Genomic DNA, 23,953 nt, shown 5'->3' on the forward strand with positions numbered 1-23,953 from the left:
GGGTGTCCAAAGTGTGGCAGGTGTGTAGTGACGAGGTTCTCCTGTGTGGTGACCTCACTTACAGAGGTATCCCATGCTGGAGCTCCTCAGGACCTCAAAGGGGTCTTCTGGGGGTTCGTGTGGGGATGTGCAAGGCACCGGGGGCTCAGTGAAGTTTCGTGCTTTAACGCCCAAAGAGAGAAGCAGGAAGAAGAAAGGGAGGAAGCATGAAAAAAGAACATTAGCGTAAAGGTGAAGAAGAAAAAGGTGAAGCAGAGAAAGGTGCGCAGAAGGTAAGAGTACCGTTCTCCTGGCTGGAGAAGAGCCTGCTCGCACTGGAGACGCTCTTGCCGATGTCGGCCAGCGAGCGCAGGTTGGACTTCTTGGTCTGGTGGCGATGTTTGCGGAGCAGCGTGTACATGACCTTCTCCTTTAGCTCCGCCTTCAGCTGGCCGCTCTCGATCTGGCTGTCCGTCACCATCTCTGCGGGAAGGAACGGTGAGCAAGCGACCGACAGCGAGGGGTAAGAGTCTTCGTACCGACGACCTGCGGCAGCGTGGAGGCCTCCAGGTCCAGCATGATGGTGCCCTTCTCGATGCAGGTCTTCAGCTCCATCAGGCTGTGCAGGGACAGCGTGGCCACGTGGGGTTTGCTCCAGCGCTCGCCGCCCTTCTCCACCTTCTCCTCGAACTTGATCCACCTGGACGCATGAGCAGCAGAGGCTCAGGGACAGAAACTGAAACCAGGGGTGTCCAAACCTTTTCCGCTGAGGGCCACACACTGAAAAATCAAAGCATGTGGGGGCCATTTGGATATTTTTCATTTTCAAAACCAAAACAATATATATATATATATTTTTTTTTCAAACTCTAGGGCAGGGGTGTCCAAACTTTTTCCACTGAGGGCCGCACACGGAAAAATTAAAGCCTGCGGGGTCCATTTTGATAGTTTTCATTTTCAAACCATAACAAAATATATGGATTTTGGTTTTTTTTTACCTTTAGGGCTCCCGGAGACCATAAAGGGTCTAAGTCATTAAAATGTTAAAAAAATCTCTACAGTATATCAACTTCAGGTTAATATATAATTTAAAAAACCAAAAAGGTTTTATGCCTTTTCTGTCAAGACAACTTTGTTTTTTATAATAAAACTGAAATATGCAGTATTTCCCCCACTGCCCAAAACATTCAGAAAGCAATGTTTGATGTGAAGTAATTAGAGCCTTAAAAACATCAATAATGCAAGACACCATTGATATTAATTAATTGTTATTTTTGAGTAATCACACTGAAAAGATAAATAAAATCCCATTAAATATATTTAGGATACAAAAGGTGCCCCACTCAAAGTGATACATTTGTATTAGGTTTTTTTTACTTTCAACACTTAAGTTACGAGATCAACTTCAGATATATCTGTCAATTTTAGGTTTGAACTATTATTTTGTTTGTTTTATGCTCTTTTGTCAAACAAAACAATGTTTTTGTATGGCAACCACACAATATATGCAATATTTTCCACATAAAATATTTTAAAGTGAAATATTTGAAATAATTGGAGCCTTGAATAGGTCAATAATCCATTATAACATTGATTTTTAAATTTTTTTAAGCAATGGCAAAAAAAGAAAAAGAAAGATAGGCAAAAGAAAAAAACAGCCTGCATGGCAGCTTTGTGTCAACATTGCAACTTTTTCTAGTTAATGTTTATTTTTTATTTTTGCCATAGCATTTCCAGAATGTGTGGCGGGCCGGTAAACAATTAGCTGCGGGCCGCAAAATGGCCACCGGGCCGCACTTTGGACACCCCTTCTCTAGGGCTTCCCTCAAGTTTCATCCTGTGGACTCGGGACCTTGTTTTTATATGGCAGAAACACAAAATATGCAATATTTCCCCCCACAAAAATGCTTAAAGTGGAATATCTAATGTGAAGTAATTGGAGCCTTAAATAGGTCAATAATTCATAGGAACATTGATTTTGATTCATTATTATTTTTTGAGCAATGACAGTATAAATAGAAAAATCCCACTAAAATGATCAGGGATCATAAAACTGTTAAAAATAAGTCACACATTATTTCTTATTTTTTCACTTTCAAGGCTTAAACATCCAGATCCGCTACAGCTGTATTCGTCGATTATACGATTTGAATTTTTCTTCATGTTTTTTTTTTTTTTTTAAATGTGTTGTATGCCTATTTTGTTATAGAAATTGTTTGTTATGGCAAAAACACAAAATAATACATTTTTTCGCCAAAAAATGTTTTAAAGTGCAATATTTGATGTGAAGTAATTGGAACCTTTAATAGGTCAATAATTCATAACGACATTGATTCATTATTGTTTTTTGAGCAATGACAGTTTAATTGGAAAAATCCCAGTTAAATTCTCAGGGATCCAATGGTCTCAGGCATCAACTTTTTTTTTTTTCATGTTTTATGCCCTTTTTATTTTATGACAAACTCACAAATCGGCAGTTTTTCCCCCCCAATTATTTTCAAAGTAGAATATCAGATGTGAAGTAATCGGAGCCCTACATAGGTCAATAATTCATGACAACATTGATTTTGATTCATTATTATTTTTTGAGCAATGACAGTTTAAATAGAAAAATCCCAGTAAAATTCTCAGGGATCCAAAAGGGCCCCCACTCATAAATGTGTTTAAAAATAGGACATAAATTATTTCCTATTTTTTCCACCTTCAACACTTAAATCTCTTAATCAACTTCAGCTCTATCCATAGATTTTACGTTTTTAATATTTTTGTCATGTTTTTTGTCTGTTTTATGCATTAGATTTTTTTTTTTACCTTTAGGGCTTCCCTCAAGTTTCATCCTGGGGACCCAGAATGGTCTCAGGCATAAAAAAAAAAAAAAAAAATTCATATTAATTAAAAACATTTTCAACACTTAAATCTCTCGATCAACTTCAGATCTACCTGTTGATGTAAAAAAAAATCCATGTTTTATGCCCTTTTTTTATGACAAACAATTAAAAATCGGCAATATTTCCCCCCGCCAATTATTTTTAAAGCAGAAAGTCAGATGTGAAATAATCGGAGCCCTAAATAGGTCAATAATTCATAACAACATTGATTTTGATTCATTACTATTTTTTGAGCAATGACAGTTTAAATAGAAAAATCCCAGTAAAATTATCAGGGATCCAAAAGGGCCCCCACTCATAAATGTGTTAAAAATAGGTCATAAATGATTTCTTATATTTTCACTTTCAACACTTAAATCTCAGTAATTTTTTTAAATGTTTTTTGTGGGGTTTATTTGATGCCCTTTTTGCTATACAAAACTTAGTTTTTTTATGGCAAACGGCCAGAATTTTCACCAAAAAATATTTCAAAATCGAATATAATTTTTTGAGTCATTTTTATTTTCACTTTCAACGCTTAAATCTCTAGATCAACTTCAGCTCTATTCGTCGATTATATGTTTTGAATATTTCTTAATGTTTTTTTGTTATAGAAATTAGAAATGGCAAAAACACAAAAATAAAACTAAATTAAAGTAATACGGTTAAAACGTTCCTGAATGACATTCTGACAAGTTGCATTTGTGTCCAATTTTTTTTTTAAGCTAATTTTAATTATGCAAACGAGTAATCACCTGTGACTAACCATGATTCATCCAAATTCCAAAATGTGATGAATCTGATTTTTTTTTAAATGTCAGCATTTGAGCTTGGGGTAGGGATCGCAGCAGCAACAAGTGAGAAAAAGGCTTTTTTGCCCTGGACATAGCGTGCATGTTAGATAAACATTCTTGCCTGTATTTTCAATGAGCGAAAAGTTGCGCCGGTACTTGCAGTTTGAGAACGCTACCTTTGATTTTCCCGGAAGGCATCACCTCTTTGTCTCTGTGGGTGGAGGTGGGGTCGCAAGCATACACACGCCGAAGTTGAAGCTCTTAACGTGTACGGATCAGCCTCAAAACTTAATCACGTGTGCCTCACCCCATTTCTAACGTCTCCTAAAAGTTTGCTGAAAATCTGCCAGCAGTTTTTGAGGTATCTTTAGCGGACTGAAAGAAACAGAGTGAAATGCTAAGACTCTTGCACGTAAGGTAACGTTGTAGAAATTATCCGAATCAGCCCCAAAATCTAATTGTCGTACCTTGCGCCGGTCAGAGGTGCGTCTCAGAGATCAATTTGTGTGATCAGAGACACTATATAGCTTCAGGTTGCTAGACAACCACTGAGCTAGCATTTTAGCTACGCAGTTAGCGTCCGCCTTGCGGCACCTTTATTCCGAGGATTTTATCAGCCAAAGGGGGCTTTGTTTACGCAGCAAGTCTAATTGTGATGAGACCGAAAAAGATGCCACAGTACATCTTTATTACAGCGAAGGTGAACAAACTACCGGGACACAAGCCGGTGAAGGATCGCCTCGCACTGCTAGTTTGTGCTCACGCTAGCGGTGACTACTTGAAGCCACTGCTCGTTTATCACTCCGAAACTCACAAAGTGTTCAACTATTCCACAATTGTTCAACCTTTTTTTGTTTTTTATTTTTGCAACATTGTTGTTAACGTTTTGGAGTGTACCAATGAGACTTGTGTGTGTGTGTGTTGACATTTATGTTTGCAGTAATGCTGTTGTGTTGTTTGGATAAACACATTGATTGTTGTGCCATTATCCCCTTGTAATGCTGGTCCGATACAGTATATACAATATGTATATACACTGTAAATTCCGAACTATTAGCTGCTACTTTTTTCCAAGGTTTTGAACCCTGCGGCTTATAAAACGGTAAGTATATTTATGGATTTTTCTTCGCTGGCGGCCATATTAGCAAATAGTTTCCATTAAACACACGCGAAGACACTGAAATGGTGTGTTATTGTTTGTGCTGCGGCGCCATCTTTTGGACGAGTTCGCTCACTGCAGGTGCTGCTGGGTGAAAGTGAATTCCTGCTGTTTAGAGCTTGGAACCGGAAGCAGAAGCGCCATTCCGTCTTCTCATCGATCCCTAGCGTCTCTACTCGTATGATTTCTTCATACATCACTCCAAGCGACGTTTGTAAGTTTTACAATACAACTAAATCAATTCTTACTTACTAAACCGTCCCGTGTGTGATGTCTGTAGGAGTGTTTTCATGCATATTTGTACATGCTATCGTCATGTAATGAAGCTAGCGTCTTTAACTAATGCTAATATGCTAACACGTGAAGTGAATTAATTAACTCATATTATGTTTTGCATATGGTGAATGTTCATATTCACCTTGGAGAAAGCAAACCACCAGGTTTAAGTAAATAGTGGTATAGATAAGGCCCCTTAGTTTGATAGTCGCAGGTGGATTGGATTACTTCTCGGAGGAAAAGAGGCTCTAATTGGGACTTTGGAATGCAAAAGTGATAACCATATCCTTGAGAAAAGACTACCTGGCTAGCTCAAAGCCAACATTTGAGTCCAGACACTTACACACAAACATCTCCTTTTATGGTCAGGATGCGCTCTCCTGACTTAGCACACACACCCAGAGTCAGAAAGGAGGATTATAAAAACTGATGGTTTGGCTTCTCCAGTTAGGAGTGCCTCAATTTTTTTGACCTGACCTCCTCCAGGGAACTGCAGTCCTGTGTAATGACTCTCACTTGTAATAAAGCAACTTTTGGTTCAGTGAAGAGACTCCGACGTCTCTTTTGATCCAGCCACCCTTCTGTCCGGACCAGAAATACACATCACGCGTTTACAGTTGTCTGTGTTGGTATTATTAAATGTAAATAACTTGTTTCACAACGTATACAGTACAGGCCAAAAGTTTGGACACACCTTCTCATTTCAATTAGTTTTCTTTATTTTCATGACTATTTACATTGTAGATTGTCACTGGAGGCATCAAAACTATGACACCTGTGAAGTGAAATCCCTTTCAGGTGACTACCTTTTGAAGCTCATCGAGAGAATGCCAAGAGTGTGCAAAACAGCAAGCAGAGCAAAGGGTGGCTATTTTGAAGAAACTAGAATATAAAACATGTTTTCAGTTATTTCACCTTTTTTTTTGTTAAGTACATAACTCCACATGTGTTCATTCATAGTTTTGATGCCTTAAGTGACAATCTACAATGTAAATAGTCATGAAAAGAAAGAAAATGCATTGAATGAGAAGGTGTGTCCAAACTTTTGGCCTGTACTGTATATCTGCGCCTTATAGTCCGGTGCGACTAATATACAGATGTGCTGTATATCTGCGCCTTATAGTCCGGTGCAACTAATATACGGATGTCCTGTATATCTGCGCAACTAATATACGGATGTCCTGTATATCTGCGCCTTATAGTCCAGTGCAACTAATATACGGATGTACTGTGTATCTGCGCCTTATAGTCCAGTGCGACTAATATACAGATGTCCTGTATATCTACGCCTTATGGTCCGGTGTGACTAATATACGGATGTACTGTATATCTGCGCAACTAATATACGGATGTCCTGTATATCTGCGCCTTATAGTCCAGTGCGACCAATATACGGATGTACTGTATATCTACGCCTTATAGTCCAGTGCAACTAATATACGGCTGTACTGTGTATCTGCGCCTTATAGTCCAGTGCGCCTAATATACAGATGTCCTGTATATCTGCGCCTTATGGTCCGGTGTGACTAATATACGGATGTCCTGTACATCTGCACCTTATAGTCCAGTGCGACTAATATACGGATGTACTGTATATCTGCGCCTTATAGTCCAGTGCAACTAATATACGGATGTACTGTGTATCTGCGTCTTATGGTCCAGTGCAACTAATATACGGATGTACTGTATATCTGCGCCTTATAGTCCAGTGCGACTAATATACAGATGTCCTGTATACCTGCACCTTACAGTCCAGTGAGACTAATGTACAGATGTCCTGTACATCTGCACCTTATGGTCCGGTGCGACTAATATACAGATGTCCTGTATACCTGCACCTTACAGTCCAGTGAGACTAATGTACAGATGTCCTGTACATCTGCACCTTATGGTCCGGTGCGACTAATATACAGATGTCCTGTATATCTGCGCCTTATAGTCCAGTGCAACTAATATACGGATATACTGTATATCTGCGCCTTATATTCCAGTGCGACTAATATACGGATGTACTGTATATCTGCGCCTTGTCCAGTGCGACTAATATACGGATGTGCTGTATATCTGCACCTTATAGTCCAGTGCGACTAATACACGGATGTCCTGTATATCTGCGCCTTATAGTCCAGTGCGATTAATATACGGATGTACTGTATATCTGCGCCTTGTCCAGTGCGACTAATATACGGATGTGCTGTATATCTGCACCTTATAGTCCAGTGCGACTAATATACGGATGTCCTGTATATCTGCGCCTTATAGTCCAGTGCAACTAATATATGGATGTACTGTATATCTGCGCCTTATAGTCCAGTGCAACTAATATATGGATGTACTGTATATCTGCGCCTTATAGTCCAGTGCGACTAATATACGGATGTACTGTATATCTGCGGCTTATAGTCCAGTGCGACTTAAGTATGGATTTTTTTTACATTTTGATTTAGTGGGTGCAGCTTATATACTGGTGCGCCCTATAGTCCAGAAATACGGTACACATTAGTCTTCACAATGTGCAGTTTTTCACTTAATAGGGACTTTTTTCGAGGCTGGCACCAATTATCCATGTTCACGTTGATTCTTACGGGGAACTTCGCCTCGCTATACGAACTTTTCGGTTTACGGAAGTTTCTACACCGAGGTTCTACTTAACTAGCAAATTCTAAATTGAATAAAATAAGCTATATAAAAATGTGTTGCTGTGATTAACTTAGTTACTTGCTGTAAAACATTGTCACTTCCATAGTCTACTGTTAAAAAGTATCTAATCGGCACTCGAAATTGGATCGAATCTGAGGCCAGCAAAACCTTTTTTTTGGTAAGTAATCAACTAAGTAACCCACAGTAATGATTGCGTAACCCCCTGGAGGAAGTCATAAAAAGGGACAGGATGGATGGTTTGTGGTTTCTTCCCACAACAGGCACTCTTGTGTTGTCAGCAACGCCGCTTTAGAGTCCCGGGCTTCATGGCATAGGTACCGTTTTCATACAACCCTGCATCCCTTGTCAGCGCCAACAATGAAGCCATTCTCGTAAGGCCCCGCTGGGATGGGGTTTCCTCTGGGAGGGGGATCGGGTGTCGCTCCTGGCCCGCACGCCACCTTACGAGGAGACGCCGGGCTCTCCCGCCCAGGTCGTGCCAGGAAACGCATGGGAAGCATTTTTGATCGGTATCAACCTGCCCATTGAGTTTCGGGAGTTCCTGAGTGGACCTGGTGGGACTTTCTGCCCCTCCCTGGTCCCACGGAGCAGGCAGGGCTCGTCTGATAAGAGCACCTGCCAGCCGCCACTATTTATGGAGGGCGTATGCTCACCCGCACACCCTGCCCTTACCTGGCGGTCTCCTTCCACTCCATCTCCTGCCCGTTGACCGACAGCAGCTCGTCCAGCTCGGTGAAGAGCTGAGGCGGTGGGGGGCCGTCATCTTCCTCGCCCAGGATGAAGCGGATCCTCTCCGCCGGGGAAACTGGAGGACGGGAAAAGAAAAACTCAGGGATCGCCGGCGGTTACGCAACATTTCGATTCACAGCTTCTGTGGAACCCCCCCCAGCCCCCCGTCACTTCCTGGTTTCATTTCCGGAACATACCCTTTATCTTGGGTAACGAGCAGGCTTGGTGTTGCGCAACAACCGGGTCGGTTTACTAAATGTTTTCCCTCATTTTTTTAAGAGCAACAACTCTTTTTTTTTATACACAGTCATATCCCTCGCCACATTGCGCTTCAAAGTTTGCCACCTCACTTCATCAGAGAATTTTTTAATTTTCTTTAGAAGTGTAGCATGTCCTTTTAGTCCTCCGGTGATAATGGTACATAAAAACATACTTTATTTGCCGCCACGGAGGCCACACTGCAAAAACTGAAATCTAAGTAAGATTAAATATCTCAAATAAGGGTGATATTTGCTTATTTTCTGTCTGATAAGATCATTCTTCTCACTAAGCAGAGATTATGTTAGAGTGTTTTACTTGTTTTAAGGGTTTTGGTCCTAAATGATCTCAGTAAGATATTACAGCTTGTTGCTGAGATTTTATGACCTATATTGAGTAAAACATGCTTGAAACTAGAATATCAAATGTTGCAAAGCCGTGTCATCAACACTCACAAGTATAAAACTACTTTTTTAAAGTAATAATTTCTTACTTCAAGCATGAAAGAAAAATCATGATGCCGAGCGCATATCATTATGTCAAGATGATGGCACTAGCATTTACTTAATTTAAGAATATTTTTCAACATATTGAGCAAAAAGGTCTCTTTTTTTTTACCAAGAAAAGTGCACTTGTTATTAGTGAGAATATACTTATTTTAAGGTATTTTTGGGTTCATTGAGGTTAGCTAATTTGACTTGTTTTGGAAAGTCTTGACAAGCCGAATTTTCTTGTTCTATTGGCAGATAATTTTGCTTAGTTCAAGTAAAATACCCCTAATTTTTGTTTTCTTTTTTCTTGTTTTTGAACACTGACTTTTTGCAGTGTAAATGCAGTGTTTTCGTCAACGATGACGATGACAAAATCATTTCGTTGACGCCACTTTTTTTCATGACGATAACGAGACGGTGACGAGATAAACACGTCTCTCTGATGACGAAAACATGACGAGACGTGTGTGAGTTTTCGTTGAGACGAGAGCGGACGAAAATGTTAGTGGGTAATCTGTCAGACGTTTAAAATGCATGACATTTCTGTTTATTGTGTGTGTCAATTAAAACCACGCCCACCAACTGGCGTGCAGCGCACAACGTGCTCAACACGTCAGACTGTTGTTACTCATCAGGCAATGGAACGTGATGGCGGCGGCAGTTTCAACACAGGGGCTCGGTGGTCGCAAACGTAGAGACGACATATGGGTGTATTTTAAATATAACCCAGGAGATAATAAAACAGAGTGTATTGTGAAGGAAGACGGTGACAAATGTGGCCACAAAATATGCGGAAAAAATACGACCAACCTAAAGCGGCACCTTAAGGCTCGCCACAAGGATATTTTTTCGAAGGTAAGTTAAAAATGCTGTTAACATAATCGATAAATGTCATAGTAAGCTAATACATTAGTACGTTTTCCACATACTCCTGGCGCAAATGGGCTGCTAACTTCAGGCTAAAGTTAGCTTTTGTTACGCCAACGTCAATTCATTATGTGTGTGTTACTTTAGCAGCATGTTTAGCCATGTTTACATTCAGTGACGGTGTGGTTATCTCTTTGTGAGTACGTTCTGTCAGCACGTAACTTGATATGTTAAACAGGTCGAGTTACTGTTATACGTAGAGTCTGCTAGGTTTAGCCTAAAAGCCACAAGTGACGTTGTGCAGCCCCATTAAGGAATCAGGAATTAATTGATTATTTTATTACATGGTTTGCACAAATGAAAGAGAGTGGGGTTGTATGATATCTGTTGTAATTGCACTGGCAGACAGGGCCAAGTTGAGCATATGTGTTCCTCATCCATCACTCATATTTTGGGCACGTTTATGTTCATTGTACTTTAACAAATTCTGAGAAATAAAGCCACAATTGCTGAAGTAGAATGTTTTTGTTTTTTGGCTTTTTTGGAGTAATGAACTTTGATTCCACTGTTACCACTTTATCTGTGTGTAATACACAATCCTTGGATCAGAAATTTGCTGTTGGGTGGAAACCTTATATGTCTAAAACCATTCCTTTATTGTTATTATTTGTGAAAATAGCAGATCTGCAAGCTTACAATGGGTTGAACTTATAGATCTGCTGCTATTTTCACAACTTATGTGTGACACTGCCCAACAGCAATCTCCAATACTTATTGACCTAAATTAATTTGTTAAAAGACTATACTTATATTATACTTTTTATTCTTTTTTTTTGGACTAAAACTAGACTAAAACCTTTTTGACTTTTCATCGACTAAAACTACACTAAAACCCTTTTGAGTTTTCGTCGACTAAAACTGGACTAAAACTATCACATATAAAAGTGACTAAAATGTGACTAAAACTAATAAGCATTTTAGTCCAAAAGACTAAGACTAAGACTAAATGTAAGATGGTTGTCAAAAACAACACTGTGTAAATTTTTTCCCAAATTTTTTTAAGAGCAACAACTTTTTTTTATTTATTTATATATATACACTCATATCCCTTGCCACATTGCGCTTCAAAGTTTGCCACCTCACTTCAGAGAATTTTTTTATTTTCTTTAGAAGTGTAGCATGTTTAGCGATTCCTCGTCCTTTTAGTCCTTCGGTGATAATGGTACATAAAAACATACTTTATTTGCCGCCACTGAGGCCACACTGCAAAAACTGAAATCTAAGTAAGATTAAATATCTCAAATAAGGGTGATATTTGCTTATTTTCATACATATATAATTCTTCTCACTAAGCAGATTTTATGTTCGAGTGTTTTACTTGTTTTAAGAGTTTTGGTCCTAAATGATCTCAGTAAGATATTACAGCTTGTTCCTGAGATTTGATGACCTATATTGAGTAAAACATGCTTGAAACTAGAATATCAACTGTTGCAAAGCTGTGTCATCAACACTCGCAAGTATAAAACTACTTTTTTAAAGTAATAAATTCTTACTTCAAGCATGAAAAAAAAATCATGATGCCGAGCGCATATCATTATATCAAGATAATGGCACTAGCATTTACTTAATTTAAGAATATTTTTCAACATATTGAGCAAAAAGGTCTTTTTTTTCTACCAAGAAAAGTGCACTTGTTATTAGTGAGAATATACTTATTTTAAGGTATTTTTGGGTTCATTGAAGTTAGCTAATTTTACTTGTTTTGGAAAGTCTTGAAAAGCCAAATTTTCTTGTTCTATTGGCAGATAATTTTGCTTAGTTCAAATAAAATACCCCTAATTTTTGTTTGTTTTTTTCTTGTTTTTGAACACTGACTTTTTGCAGTGTAAATGTTTTCCCTCATTTTTTTTAAGAGCAACAACTTTTTTATTTATTTATATACAGTCATATCCTTTCGCCAAATCACGCTTCAAAGTTTGCCACCTCACTTCATCAGAGAATTTTTTAAATTTTCTTTAGAAGTGTAGCATGTTTAGCGATTCCTCGTCTTTTTAGTACTCCGGTGATAATGGTACATAAAAACATACTTTATTTGCCGCCACGGAGGCCACACTGCAAAAACTGAAATCTAAGTAAGATTAAATATGGCGGGACGGCGTGGCGAAGTTGGTAGAGTGGCCGTGTCAGCAATCGGAGTGTTGCTGGTTACTGGGGTTCAATCCCCACCTTCTACCATCCTAGTCACGTCCGTTGTGTCCTTGGGCAAGACACTTCACCCTTGCTCCTGATGGCTGCTGGTTAGCGCCTTGCATGGCAGCTCCCGCCATCAGTGTGTGAATGTGTGTGTGAATGGGTGAATGTGGAAATACTGTCAAAGCGCTTTGAGTACATTGAAGGTAGAAAAGCGCTATACAAGTATAACCCATTTATCATTATTATTTAAATAAGGGTTATATTTGCTTATTTTCTGTCTGACAAGATAATTCTTCTCACTAAGCAGATTTTATGTTAGAGTGTTTTACTTGTTTTAACAGTATTGGTCCTAAATGATCTCAGTAAGATATTACAGCTTGTTGCTGAGATTTGATGACCTATATTGAGTAAAACATGCTTGAAACTAGAATATCAACTGTTGCAAAGCTGTGTCATCAACACTCACAAGTATAAAACTACTTTTTTTAAAGTAATAATTTCTTATTTCAAGCATGAAAAAAAATATCATGACTTTGACACAATTGTGTCTCACAATTAAAACAGATGACAGCCAAATGGACTTTGCTGTTTTATTTTCAATGAAATAATAGAAAATACGTACTCATATAGTAGTACAGTTGGCACAGTACAGTAAACTGACAGTTAACATTTAAACATTTAACATGTGACATTTCTAACAATTTTGAACAGAAATAGTCCATGCACATTCAGGTAAATTCTTAAAATTTACAATTTTGGCCGGGGGCCCGGCTGTATATATGCGCACTAATTGACTGAAAGAGCACGCTCTTGGCGCGATGATGTCATGTTATCCATGGAAAAATGCATTTTTACACAATATGATTTGCCTGAGCGGCGAGGAGACCCCGAGAGTAACAAGCGGTTGCCTTGTTGCCTTTCCATTAAGAATAGAGATGTCCGATAATATCGGACTATGATAAATGCTTTAAAATGTAATATCGGAAATTATCGGTATCGGTTTCAAGATTATCGGTATCGGTTTCAAAAAGTAAAATGTATGACTTTTTAAAACGCCGCTGTGTACACGGACGTAGGGAGAAGTACAGAGCGCCAATAAACCTTAAAGGCACTGCCTTTGTATAAACAACTTTAACACTGTTACAAATATGAATAGGTTGAAAAATGTGGACATAGTGAAAGTTTCAAAAATGGCCAAATCATTTTAGATGGGGAAAAATGTCCCGGAAAACCTGGAATTCCGGTAAATCTGAGAATTTTTGGAATTTGTCAAGGGAAAACCCGCGATTCCCGAATAGGCTGAACAGTTTGAAGTTGGAAAGGTTTGAATCGGATGGGAAATGTGGAAAGTAAGGCGCGCCAAAATCCGGAGAAGAAGAAGAAGTTTAATAAATAGATGAATTTTGGTGCAGAAAACCATATGTGTGAATGCTCCAAAGCATTCACACATATGCGACCCCAGAAGGAAGGAAGGAAGGAAGGAAGGAAGGACGGAGGAATGCAAGGTGTGTAACATCTTCATCATAACTGCAAACGGTGGCGTGATCAAATATGTCAAACTCTTTTTGACTTGACAGATTCAGGCTCCTGTTCAATGTTTACTTCTCTGGTGAGTGTCAGACCGTCGCATGACTAAGCGCCTTGGTCACGTGACCCTTTGTCTTTGCATCCCCCCCCCCGTTCATTGATTAGACAACTTCATTCTCCACTGACGAATCATCAACAGCAGCACTGCCAGGATTAGCCGGGCTCTACCTGGAAAGTTGTGCAATAGGCCAGCGGCGGCGGAGTCCCGAAGGGGCTCAAACTGAGCTCTTAATCCAGACCTGTGGCACCTGAGCTTCTTATAGCAGCGTTGCTGTTAAAACACTACCACTTACACCTGCTGCACCTTGCCCAGGGAACGTAGAAGGCCGTCACTTCGGCGGCCATTTGTAATGATAGACACCACTGTGATAGACTTTTGAAAAAGTACAAGGCAAAAACAGTAGAAATGACGATAGCGATGGAAGAAAACCCAATGCAGTACTTTACCTCAAGCAGAACCTCAATTTACAAACTTAATTAGTTAGTTAAAAGTTTGTATATTGATGCTAAATTCTCCATGAGGAACTATGTCAATATGAATAATGGGTTCCAGCCTCGACGAAAGTTCATATCTTAGCTAACATTTGTACATTTTCAACACAATATGAAGTTCTGTATATCAATGTCCGTTTAATGCCCTCACAAACTATCAGAAATCACCCAAAAACATAACTTTAACAACCATATTGCTATGGTAGTAAATAGAGATGTCCGATATTATCGGACATCTCTAAATGCTTTAAAATAGGGCTCCAACTAACAACTAATTTGATAATCGATTAATCTGTCGATTATTACTTCGATTAATAATCGGATAAAAGAGACAAATTACATTTCTATCCTTTCCAGTATTTTTTTGGGAAAAAAAACAGCATAATGGCACCATACTTATTTTGATTATTGTTTCTCAGCTGTTTGTAAATGTTGCAGTTTATAAATAAAGGTTTATAAAAAAAAGAAAAAGGAAAATCTCCCGGAGCAACCATTCTCCCGAATTTCTCCCGATTTCCACCCAGACAACAATATTGGAGGCGTGCCTTAAAGGCACTGCCTTTGCGTGCCGGCCCAGTCACATAATATCTACGGCTTTTCACACGCACAAGTGCATGCAAGGCATACTTGGTCAACAGCCATACAGGTCACACTGAGGGTGACCGTATAAACAACTTTAACACTGTTACAAATAAGTGCCACACTGTGACCCCACACCAAACAAGAATGACAAACACATTTCGGGAGAACGTCCGCACCGTAACACAACAATAAGAACAGAACGAATACCCAGAACCCCTTGCAGCACTAACTCTTCCGGGACGCTACAATATACGCTACCCCTTAAAACCCGCCCCCCTCAGGGAGAGCATGTCCCAAATTCCAAGCTGCTGTTTTGAGGCATGTTAAAAAAATATAACGCACTTTGTGACTTCAATAATAAATATGGCAGTGCCATGTTGGCATTTTTTCCCATAACTTGAGTTGATTTATTTTGGAAAACCTTGTTACATTGTTTAATGCATCCAGCGGGGCATCACAACAAAATTAGGCATAATAATGTGTTAATTCCACGACTGTATATATCGGTATCGGTTGATATCGGAATCGGTAATTAAGAGTTGGACAATATCGGAATATCGGCAAAAAAGCCATTATCGGACATCTCTACTTAAAAACTGTCAGGACACAGATATTTTTTTATCTTCATAATATGTTTTACTTGTATTTGATCTTTTATTCTCACTCCTGGTTCTTACTATTTTACAAGTTTTATTATTTTTTATTTTCCAGCGTTCCTTATATCGGCATAGAGTGCACCGTCAATGCGTACAGTTTCCCTGTAAGGTTACGTTGCCGCCTACTGGCCTGGCATGCACATTACACGAGGTTTTCAGTCGTCCGGATGTTTGCAAAAAAAAACAACTATTTGTTGCGGCGTAAACTAGTCAGCGTTTTCGCAAAAGACCAAACAGACTTCCTGCTGCTTCAGAAGTCCTTGAAGTTAGCAAACTTCCTGCATTTGGAGATGCTATCTCAGCTGGTAACCATGGCAACACTCTTATCTAGAGAACCTTTAATGACGGTGACCTGCTGTCACGGCATAGCCCCCTATTTACCCTTTAAATATCGACACGTGAGGTTCTGAGATCCGCAGCTTCTTCATGAGAACATCTGCTGTGCCTTCCTTTTTCTCTCTGCAACCTCCTTCGAGGCCTCAATTAACACAACTAGTGGAAACTAGGGATGTAACGGTACACAAAAATTTCGGTTCAGTACGTACCTCGGTTTAGAGGTCACAGTTCAGTTCACTTTCGGTACAGTAAGAAAACAACAAAATATAAATTTTTTGGTTATTTATTTACCAAATTTGTAAACAATGGCTTTATCCTTTTAACATTGGGAACACTATAATAATTCTGCCCACGTTAATAAACATTAAACTGCCTCAAGTTGTTGCTCAGATTAAATAAAATGACAAAACTTTTCTTCTACATATAAAAAGTGCAACATTAAACAGTTTCAAGTCAACTCATCATGCTTAAAGGCCTACTGAAATGATTTTTTTTTATTTAAACGGGAATAGCAGATCTATTCTATGTGTCATACTTGATCATTTCGCGATATTGCCATATTTTTGCTGAAAGGATTTAGTTGAGAAAATCGACGATAAAGTCTGCAACTTTTGCTCGCTGATAAAAAAGCCTTGCCTGTACCGGAAGTAGCGTGACGTCACAGGAGGTAATATTCCTCACAATTTTCCTTTGTTTACAATGGAGCGAGAGAGATTCGGAGCGACAAAGCGACGATTACCCCATTAATTTGAGCGAGGATGAAAGATTCGTGGATGAGGAACGTTAGAGTGAAGAACTAGAGGCAGTGCAGGACGTATCTTTTTTCGCTCTGACCGTAACTTAGGTACAAGCTGGCTCATTGGATTCCACACTCTCTCCTTTTTTGATTGTGGATCACGGATTTGTATTTTAAACCACCTCGGATACTATATCCTCTTGAAAATGAGAGTCGAGCACGCGAAATGAACATTCACAGTGACTTATCTCCACGACAATACATCGGTGACACACTTAGCTACTGAGCTAACGTGATAGCATCGTTCTCAAATGCAGATAGAAACAAAATACATAAATCCCTGACTGGAAGGATAGACAGAAGATCAACAATACTATTACACAACTCTCAGCCTGGTAAAGCTTAACAATGCTGTTGCTAACGACGCTAAGGCTAAATTAGCAACTTAGCAACCGGACCTCACAGAGCTATGATAAAAACATTAGCGCTCCACCTACGCCAGCCAGCCCTCATCTGCTCCTCAACAGTCGTGCTCACCTGCGTTCCAGCGATCGACGGCGCGACGAAGGACTTCATCCGTGGGTTTGGCGGCTAGCATCGGCTAGGCGTCTGCTATTAGGGTAAGTAGTCCTTGTTGTGTTGCTACAGCCAGCCGCTAATACACTGATCCCACCTACAACGTTCTTCTTTGCAGCCTCCATTGTTCATTAAACAAATTGCAAAAGATTCACCAACACAGATGTCCAGAATACTGTGGAATTTTGTCGAAGAAAACAGAGCTCTGTGTAGGGATGATACTCGAAACCGGTTTTCCCGGTTGTTCGATAAGAAAATAACCGAGTCCTCGGACTCGAATCCCTTTTTGAGAACCGGTACCCGTTATCGAGACCACTACAGTAAAGAAAAGAGTTGGTTCTTTATTCGAATCCCTCGGAACGAATCCCGTCCCAACCAGAAATGCTCCGTGTGACATCACAAGAAATCAGTCACGTAGCTCAGTCATTAGGCGCAGATAGCGAAAGCAGGAAAACAATGGACGGGAAAAAGCGCTCCAATGTGTAATAAAGTTAAAAACAAAAGGTATAATCCAATGAATAACTTTACTGAGAGATTTGAGCAGGGTACAAACACACGAAGAACACTTTTACGACCCACCGGAAACATAGCAACCAGGCTAGCAACGCACCTCCTTTACGGCAGCTGGCGCAACGTTCTTAAAGCAACCGCAGCACATACATATATATACAACATATCTCCCTTTTTTAACTTTTGTTTTTCACACTGTATATGTGATGTCTGTCTAATTATAAATAATGCAGACGAGGCGTGTTGGCTGAGTTCTTGACGTTTACTTTCACGGGTGACGACATGCAACAACACTTTTCGGGGCTACCGCGCATGCTCGTCACTCCCGTTGCATGATGGGTAGTGTAGTTGTTATATTCCCTAGCTCATAACATCTTTCCCCCTATAAAGAAATAATGTTAACTCAATAAAGTGTATTTCTTTTTTTAGCTTTAACTTTTCATTTTTTAGCATTGTAACCACATTTGCAAACAACTTTTCTCTTCACAGAATTTTCTTTCTTTCTTTAAAGTGCAAAAATGTCAAAGCATCATAAACAGTTATGTCAAATAGCAGCAGAATTGCACTTTTTGGAGAGCTGTATTATTTCCAGTTTTGTGCCCAAGGGACTGATTTTATTTAACACTATATTATTATTTATACACCTATAGTGATCACAGAGACAGCTTGTTTTTGTGGTACTGTATATATTTGTTTTTCTGAAAAATCCCACTTAATATACTTTGGGTAACAACAGTCAATATTTATTTATTTTATTTTATTTTTTTAGGGGGGTAACAGTCAATATTTATTTATTTATTAGATTAAATTGTTTTGTTATATAATAAAAGTGAGCTTTTGTTAAACCAAATATTGTGTGTTTTTTTCCATATACAACAACCTATCTGGACTCGATAAGAGAATCGATAAGGAATCGGTTCGATAAGAGGATTCGATAATAGACTCGAACTCGATAATTTCTTATCAAACATCATCCCTAGCTCTGTGTATTGTGTCCAAACACTTCCGTGGACCTCGCGACGTCACGCGCATACGTCATCCTCCAAAGGCATTTTGAACTGGAAGTTCCCCGGGAAATTTAAAATTGCACTTTATAAGTTAACCCGGCCATATTGGCATGTGTTGCAATGTTAAGATTTCATCATTGATATATAAACTATCAGACTGCGTGGTCGGTAGTAGTGGGTTTCAGTAGGCCTTTAATTTATTACAGCATTTGAGAAGCCTGTAGTTGATTTTTATTATGTAAATGTTATATTTTTATCAACATGTGATAGCAGGGACCCTGCCATTCAAAACTAGGCTGCTCCATTACTGATGATTAATGTAACTATAGCTGAAAAAATAGTACAATAGCAATAGGAGAGACTATTCATCCCTGAACACCATGGAGTTCATGTAGGCTTAATGATGCACTTACATTATTATATCAACTATCAGAGACAGAAACTCTTCATTTAACATAATGTCCTTTTTTGCTGCTTCAACACAGCTCAATCAACACAGAAAAAGGTAAAGTGAAATAACAGAAGACAGGGCTTTGCTGTCCGTAACACACACACACACCGCAAAATTAGCGCATGTTACGCTAAAAGCGAATTAGCCTTCACCTCAAGCCAGGACTCCGAGCGAGCGGAGCTGCAGTTTATATTTCTAGAAGGTCAACGGGCTCATAGTGATGTTACTAGTAGTTGACTGGGAGGTGTTTATTATAATTTGGGGAGAGTCCGCTGCCTGATGCTTACCTGCTAAACGCTAAGCACTGACTACATGCGCTCTGAATACGCACTGCTGATTGGCTGTTACCGCTCTGAATACGCATTGCTGATTGGCTGTTACCGCTCTGTATGTAACCAATCAGATGGTTGTGTGGGTGGGACAATGCTGGGTGCTGTGTACTGACAGAGACAGGCAGAAGGAAGCGGAGCAGATTGTTAAGACTTTAGCTTAGTTTAATATGTTTGTGTGGAAACTCGTTCGGTACACCTCCGAACCGAACCAAACCCCCCGTACCGAAACGGTTCAATACAAATACACGTACCGTTACACCCCTAGTGGAAACCCATATTGAGTTTGAGTGGTTTGCATGACATAGGGCCGCACTGAAACAATAATTAATTTATAAACTACCGCATTTTCTCCGACTTACCTGTCGCCTGTCCCACCAAACACACCAATAAGCTTGTTAATAGATGTATATTACAACCCCTTTGTTACAGTACATGGGACAATGCACATTAATGGACATATAAAATGTTAATATGCCAGATTGTAGCCAAAGGCGCATTTTTCATGCTCATTCTTTTGCTGTTTTTATCTGCCACACGTAGAAAGCCAGTCCGTGAAATTAAACCGGCCCCTGGTGGAAAAAAGGTTGGGGAACCCTGATATAAACTACGGCCCGCCAGCCTCTTTAGACGTCATAAGTTCAACAAAGCATTGCATCGTGCTTTCAAATTAATCAAAAATACCAGGAGGTCTATGAATGCGACAATTTTCCTGCCATCTTTAGGACAATCAGAGTAAGTCAGAGCAATGGCCTTTAAAAGTACTTTGCAATAGAAGCACAGCATTCACTTATATGACACAATCCAAACAACCTTCCCTAGTCATGGTGAAAAAAAAAAAAATTAAAAATTAAAAATCCAACCAACACATAACACAACTTGCTCACTGGATATTATGGAAAAACGTCCAAACACCATTCAAAAAATGGGAAAAATATAAAACACTCTCCACACTTGTTTGGCGCATTTTAGCTGCTTTATATTTATGATTGATTACAAAACTTTAAGGAGGTTGTTACAGAAGTAAACAAGGCAGAAGTCCAACTTTCACATACTCTTAATATACAATTATATTAATGATTCATTATATATCCATTATATTCATATGATATACGCACGTGCATACAGTATATGTATCAGCTTTCGGCCCTCGACGACATTTTTTTAGCCCAATGCGGCCCCCCCAAGTCAAAAAGTTAGGAAACCCCCGATATAGACGATGTACACTATGAATCATCTAAATATGGCCGAAAAAAGAGCCTTTAATACTGTCGTGATAATGCATGATGATGACACATTTTAGATGTGTCCCGCAAATTTGACAGCGACAAGCTAACAACAATGTAGCGTCCAGGCTACCAATTAAAGTCCCTCCATAGTGCTTCCAAGTCGGTAATCCTTACTAGAGATCGATTGATATGTTTTTTCCAGGGCCGATACCGATTATTAGTAGTCAAGGAAAGCCGATAACCGATATTTGGAGCAGATAATAATTTGCAGTAAAACTTATTTAAAGATGAAAAGTACACGTCAGTCAGCTGGACAAGGCTTTAAGTAGTTGTTTTTTTTTACATTATTTTCTATAAAACGTGGGACAAGAAGCGATGTTGTGGTTAATTTAGCCGCAAAAACATCAACCACTTTTATTATGTGTGTCTAAGACAGGGGTCTCCAAAGTGCGGCCATTTGTTGATCTCGTAACTTAAGTGTTGAAAGTAAAAAAAACTAATAAAAATGTATCACTTTATGAGTGGGGGACCTTTTGGATCCCAACAAATTTGTGGCCTGCAGCTAATCGCCACACATTCTGGAAATGCAATTGCAAAAATAAATTTAAAAAAAACATTAAAAAAAGTTACAAAATCTAATGAGAAAAAGTTGCAATGTTGACACAAAGCTGCCATGCAGGCTGTTTTTTTATTTATTTTGTCTGTCTTTCTTTTTCTTTTTTTTGCCATTGCTCTGCTGATGTAGTATTGTTGTAGTTATACTAAAAAAAAATATTACAAATAATTTATACATCAAATTGCTAAATACAGGCTCTGATAAACAGCCAAGGTCTCTAATCCTCACCTCCATGGTAGCAGATAAACAATGTTTCATACAAGTAACATTATCACTGGAGGACAAGGACTAGCTAAACATGCTACACTAGACACTGTATGAGGATACAATAAGATATGTTAGCGTGAGCGCGGGTCGATATCTTCTATAGTGACTCGATGTATTTATTTTTTTGATCACAAAACCGTTTGTTGCCGTGTTTTGTTATTGTTTACAAATCTCAGGAAATAATTTAAATGAGGGCTTTATAGGCAAAAACCAAAGGGTTAAAGTCAGAGCCAATAGGTGGAGAAGTGTAAATATTGAATTGGTATTGATATATGACACCAGCTGTGTAACAATAATTTAAATATTTAATTGATATTGATATATGACACCAGCTGTGTAACAATAATGTAAATATTTAATTGATATTGATATATGACACCAGCTGTGTAACAAGAATCTAAATATTTAATTGATATATGACACCAGCTGTGTAACAATAATTTTAATATTTAATTGACATTGATATATGACACCAGCTGTGTAACAATAATGTAAATATTTAATTGATATTGATATATGACACCAGCTGTGTAACAAGAATCTAAATATTTAATTGATATATGACACCAGCTGTGTAACAACCATTTTAATATTTAATTGACATTGATATATGACACCAGCTGTGTAACAATAATGTAAATATTTAATTGATATTGATATATGACACCAGCTGTGTAACAATAATTTAAATATTAAATTGATATTGATATATGTGTAACTGTGTAACAATAATGTAAATATTTAATTGATATTATATATGACACCAGCTGTGTAACAATAATGTAAATATTTAATTGATATGACACCAGCTGTGTAACAATAATGTAAATATTTAATTGATATTGATATGACACCAGCTGTGTAACAAGAATCTAAATATTTAATTGATATTGATATATGACACCAGCTGTGTAACAATAATTGTAATATTTAATTGACATTGATATATGACACCAGCTGTGTAACAATAATGTAAATATTTAATTGATATTGATATATGACACCAGCTGTGTAACAATAATGTAAATATTTAATTGATATATGACACCAGCTGTGTAACAATAATTTTAATATTTAATTGACATTGATATATGACACCAGCTGTGTAACAATAATGTAAATATTTAATTGATATTGATATATGACACCAGCTGTGTAACAATAATTTAAATATTTAATTGATATTGATATATGTGTAACTGTGTAACAATAATGTAAATATTTAATTGATATTTATATTTGACACCAGCTGTGTAACAATAATGTAAATATTTATTTGATATGACACCAGCTGTGTAACAATAATGTAAATATTTAATTTATATTGATATATGATACCAACTGTGTAACAATAATGTAAATATTTAATTGATATATGACACCAGCTGTGTAACAATAATTTTAATATTTAATTGACATTGATATATGACACCAGCTGTGTAACAATAATGTAAATATTTAATTGATATTGATATATGACACCAGCTGTGTAACAATAATGTAAATATTTAATTGATATTGATATATGACACCAGCTGTGTAACAATAATGTAAATATTTAGTTGATATGACACCAGCTGTGTAACAATAACATAACTATTTAGTTGATATGACACCAGCTGTGTAACAATAATGTAAATATTTAATTGATATTGATATATGACACCAGCTGTGTAACAATAATTTAAATATTTAATTGATATTGATATATGATACCAGTTGTGTAACAAGAATCTAAATATTTAATTGATATTGATATATGACACCAGCTGTGTAACAATAATTTAAATATTTAATTGATATTGATATATGATACCAGTTGTGTAACAAGAATCTAAATATTTAATTGATATACGACACCAGCTGTGTAACAATAATGTAAATATTTAATTTATATTGATATATGACACCGTGTAACACTAATGTAAATATTTAATTGATATATGACACCAGCTGTGTAACAATAATGTAAATATTTAATTGATATATGACACCAGCTGTGTAACAATAATTTAAATATTTAATTGACATTGATATATGACACCAGCTGTGTAACAATAATTTTAATATTTTATTGATATTGATATATGACACCAGCTGTGTAACAATAATGTAAATATTTAATTTATATGACACCAGCTGTGTAACAATAATTTAATTATTTAATTGATATAGATAGACACCAACTGTGTAACAATAATGTAAATATTTAATTGATATATGACACCAGCTGTGTAACAATAATGTAAACATTTAATTTGTAATTGATATATGACACCAGCTGTGTAACAATAATGTAAATATT

At 37.8% G+C, this 23,953-nt stretch overlaps 1 protein-coding gene across 2 annotated transcripts in view; it reads right to left on the reverse strand.

The window, feature by feature from the left end:
- Positions 1-23,953, reverse strand: part of LOC133656105 (electrogenic sodium bicarbonate cotransporter 1-like) — a 106,940-nt gene that overhangs the window by 61,148 nt on the left and 21,839 nt on the right. For both annotated transcript variants that reach the window (XM_062056934.1, XM_062056933.1), the window contains exons 4-7: positions 8,409-8,541; positions 519-679; positions 283-462; positions 63-161 (exon numbers count right to left, since the gene is read on the reverse strand). In XM_062056934.1, coding sequence (XP_061912918.1) covers positions 63-161; positions 283-462; positions 519-679; positions 8,409-8,541 — 573 coding nt within the window. The remainder of the gene's footprint in view (positions 1-62; positions 162-282; positions 463-518; positions 680-8,408; positions 8,542-23,953) is intronic.

Source organism: Entelurus aequoreus, linkage group LG08, assembly GCF_033978785.1.
Source record: "Entelurus aequoreus isolate RoL-2023_Sb linkage group LG08, RoL_Eaeq_v1.1, whole genome shotgun sequence".
NCBI lineage: Eukaryota > Metazoa > Chordata > Actinopteri > Syngnathiformes > Syngnathidae > Entelurus > Entelurus aequoreus.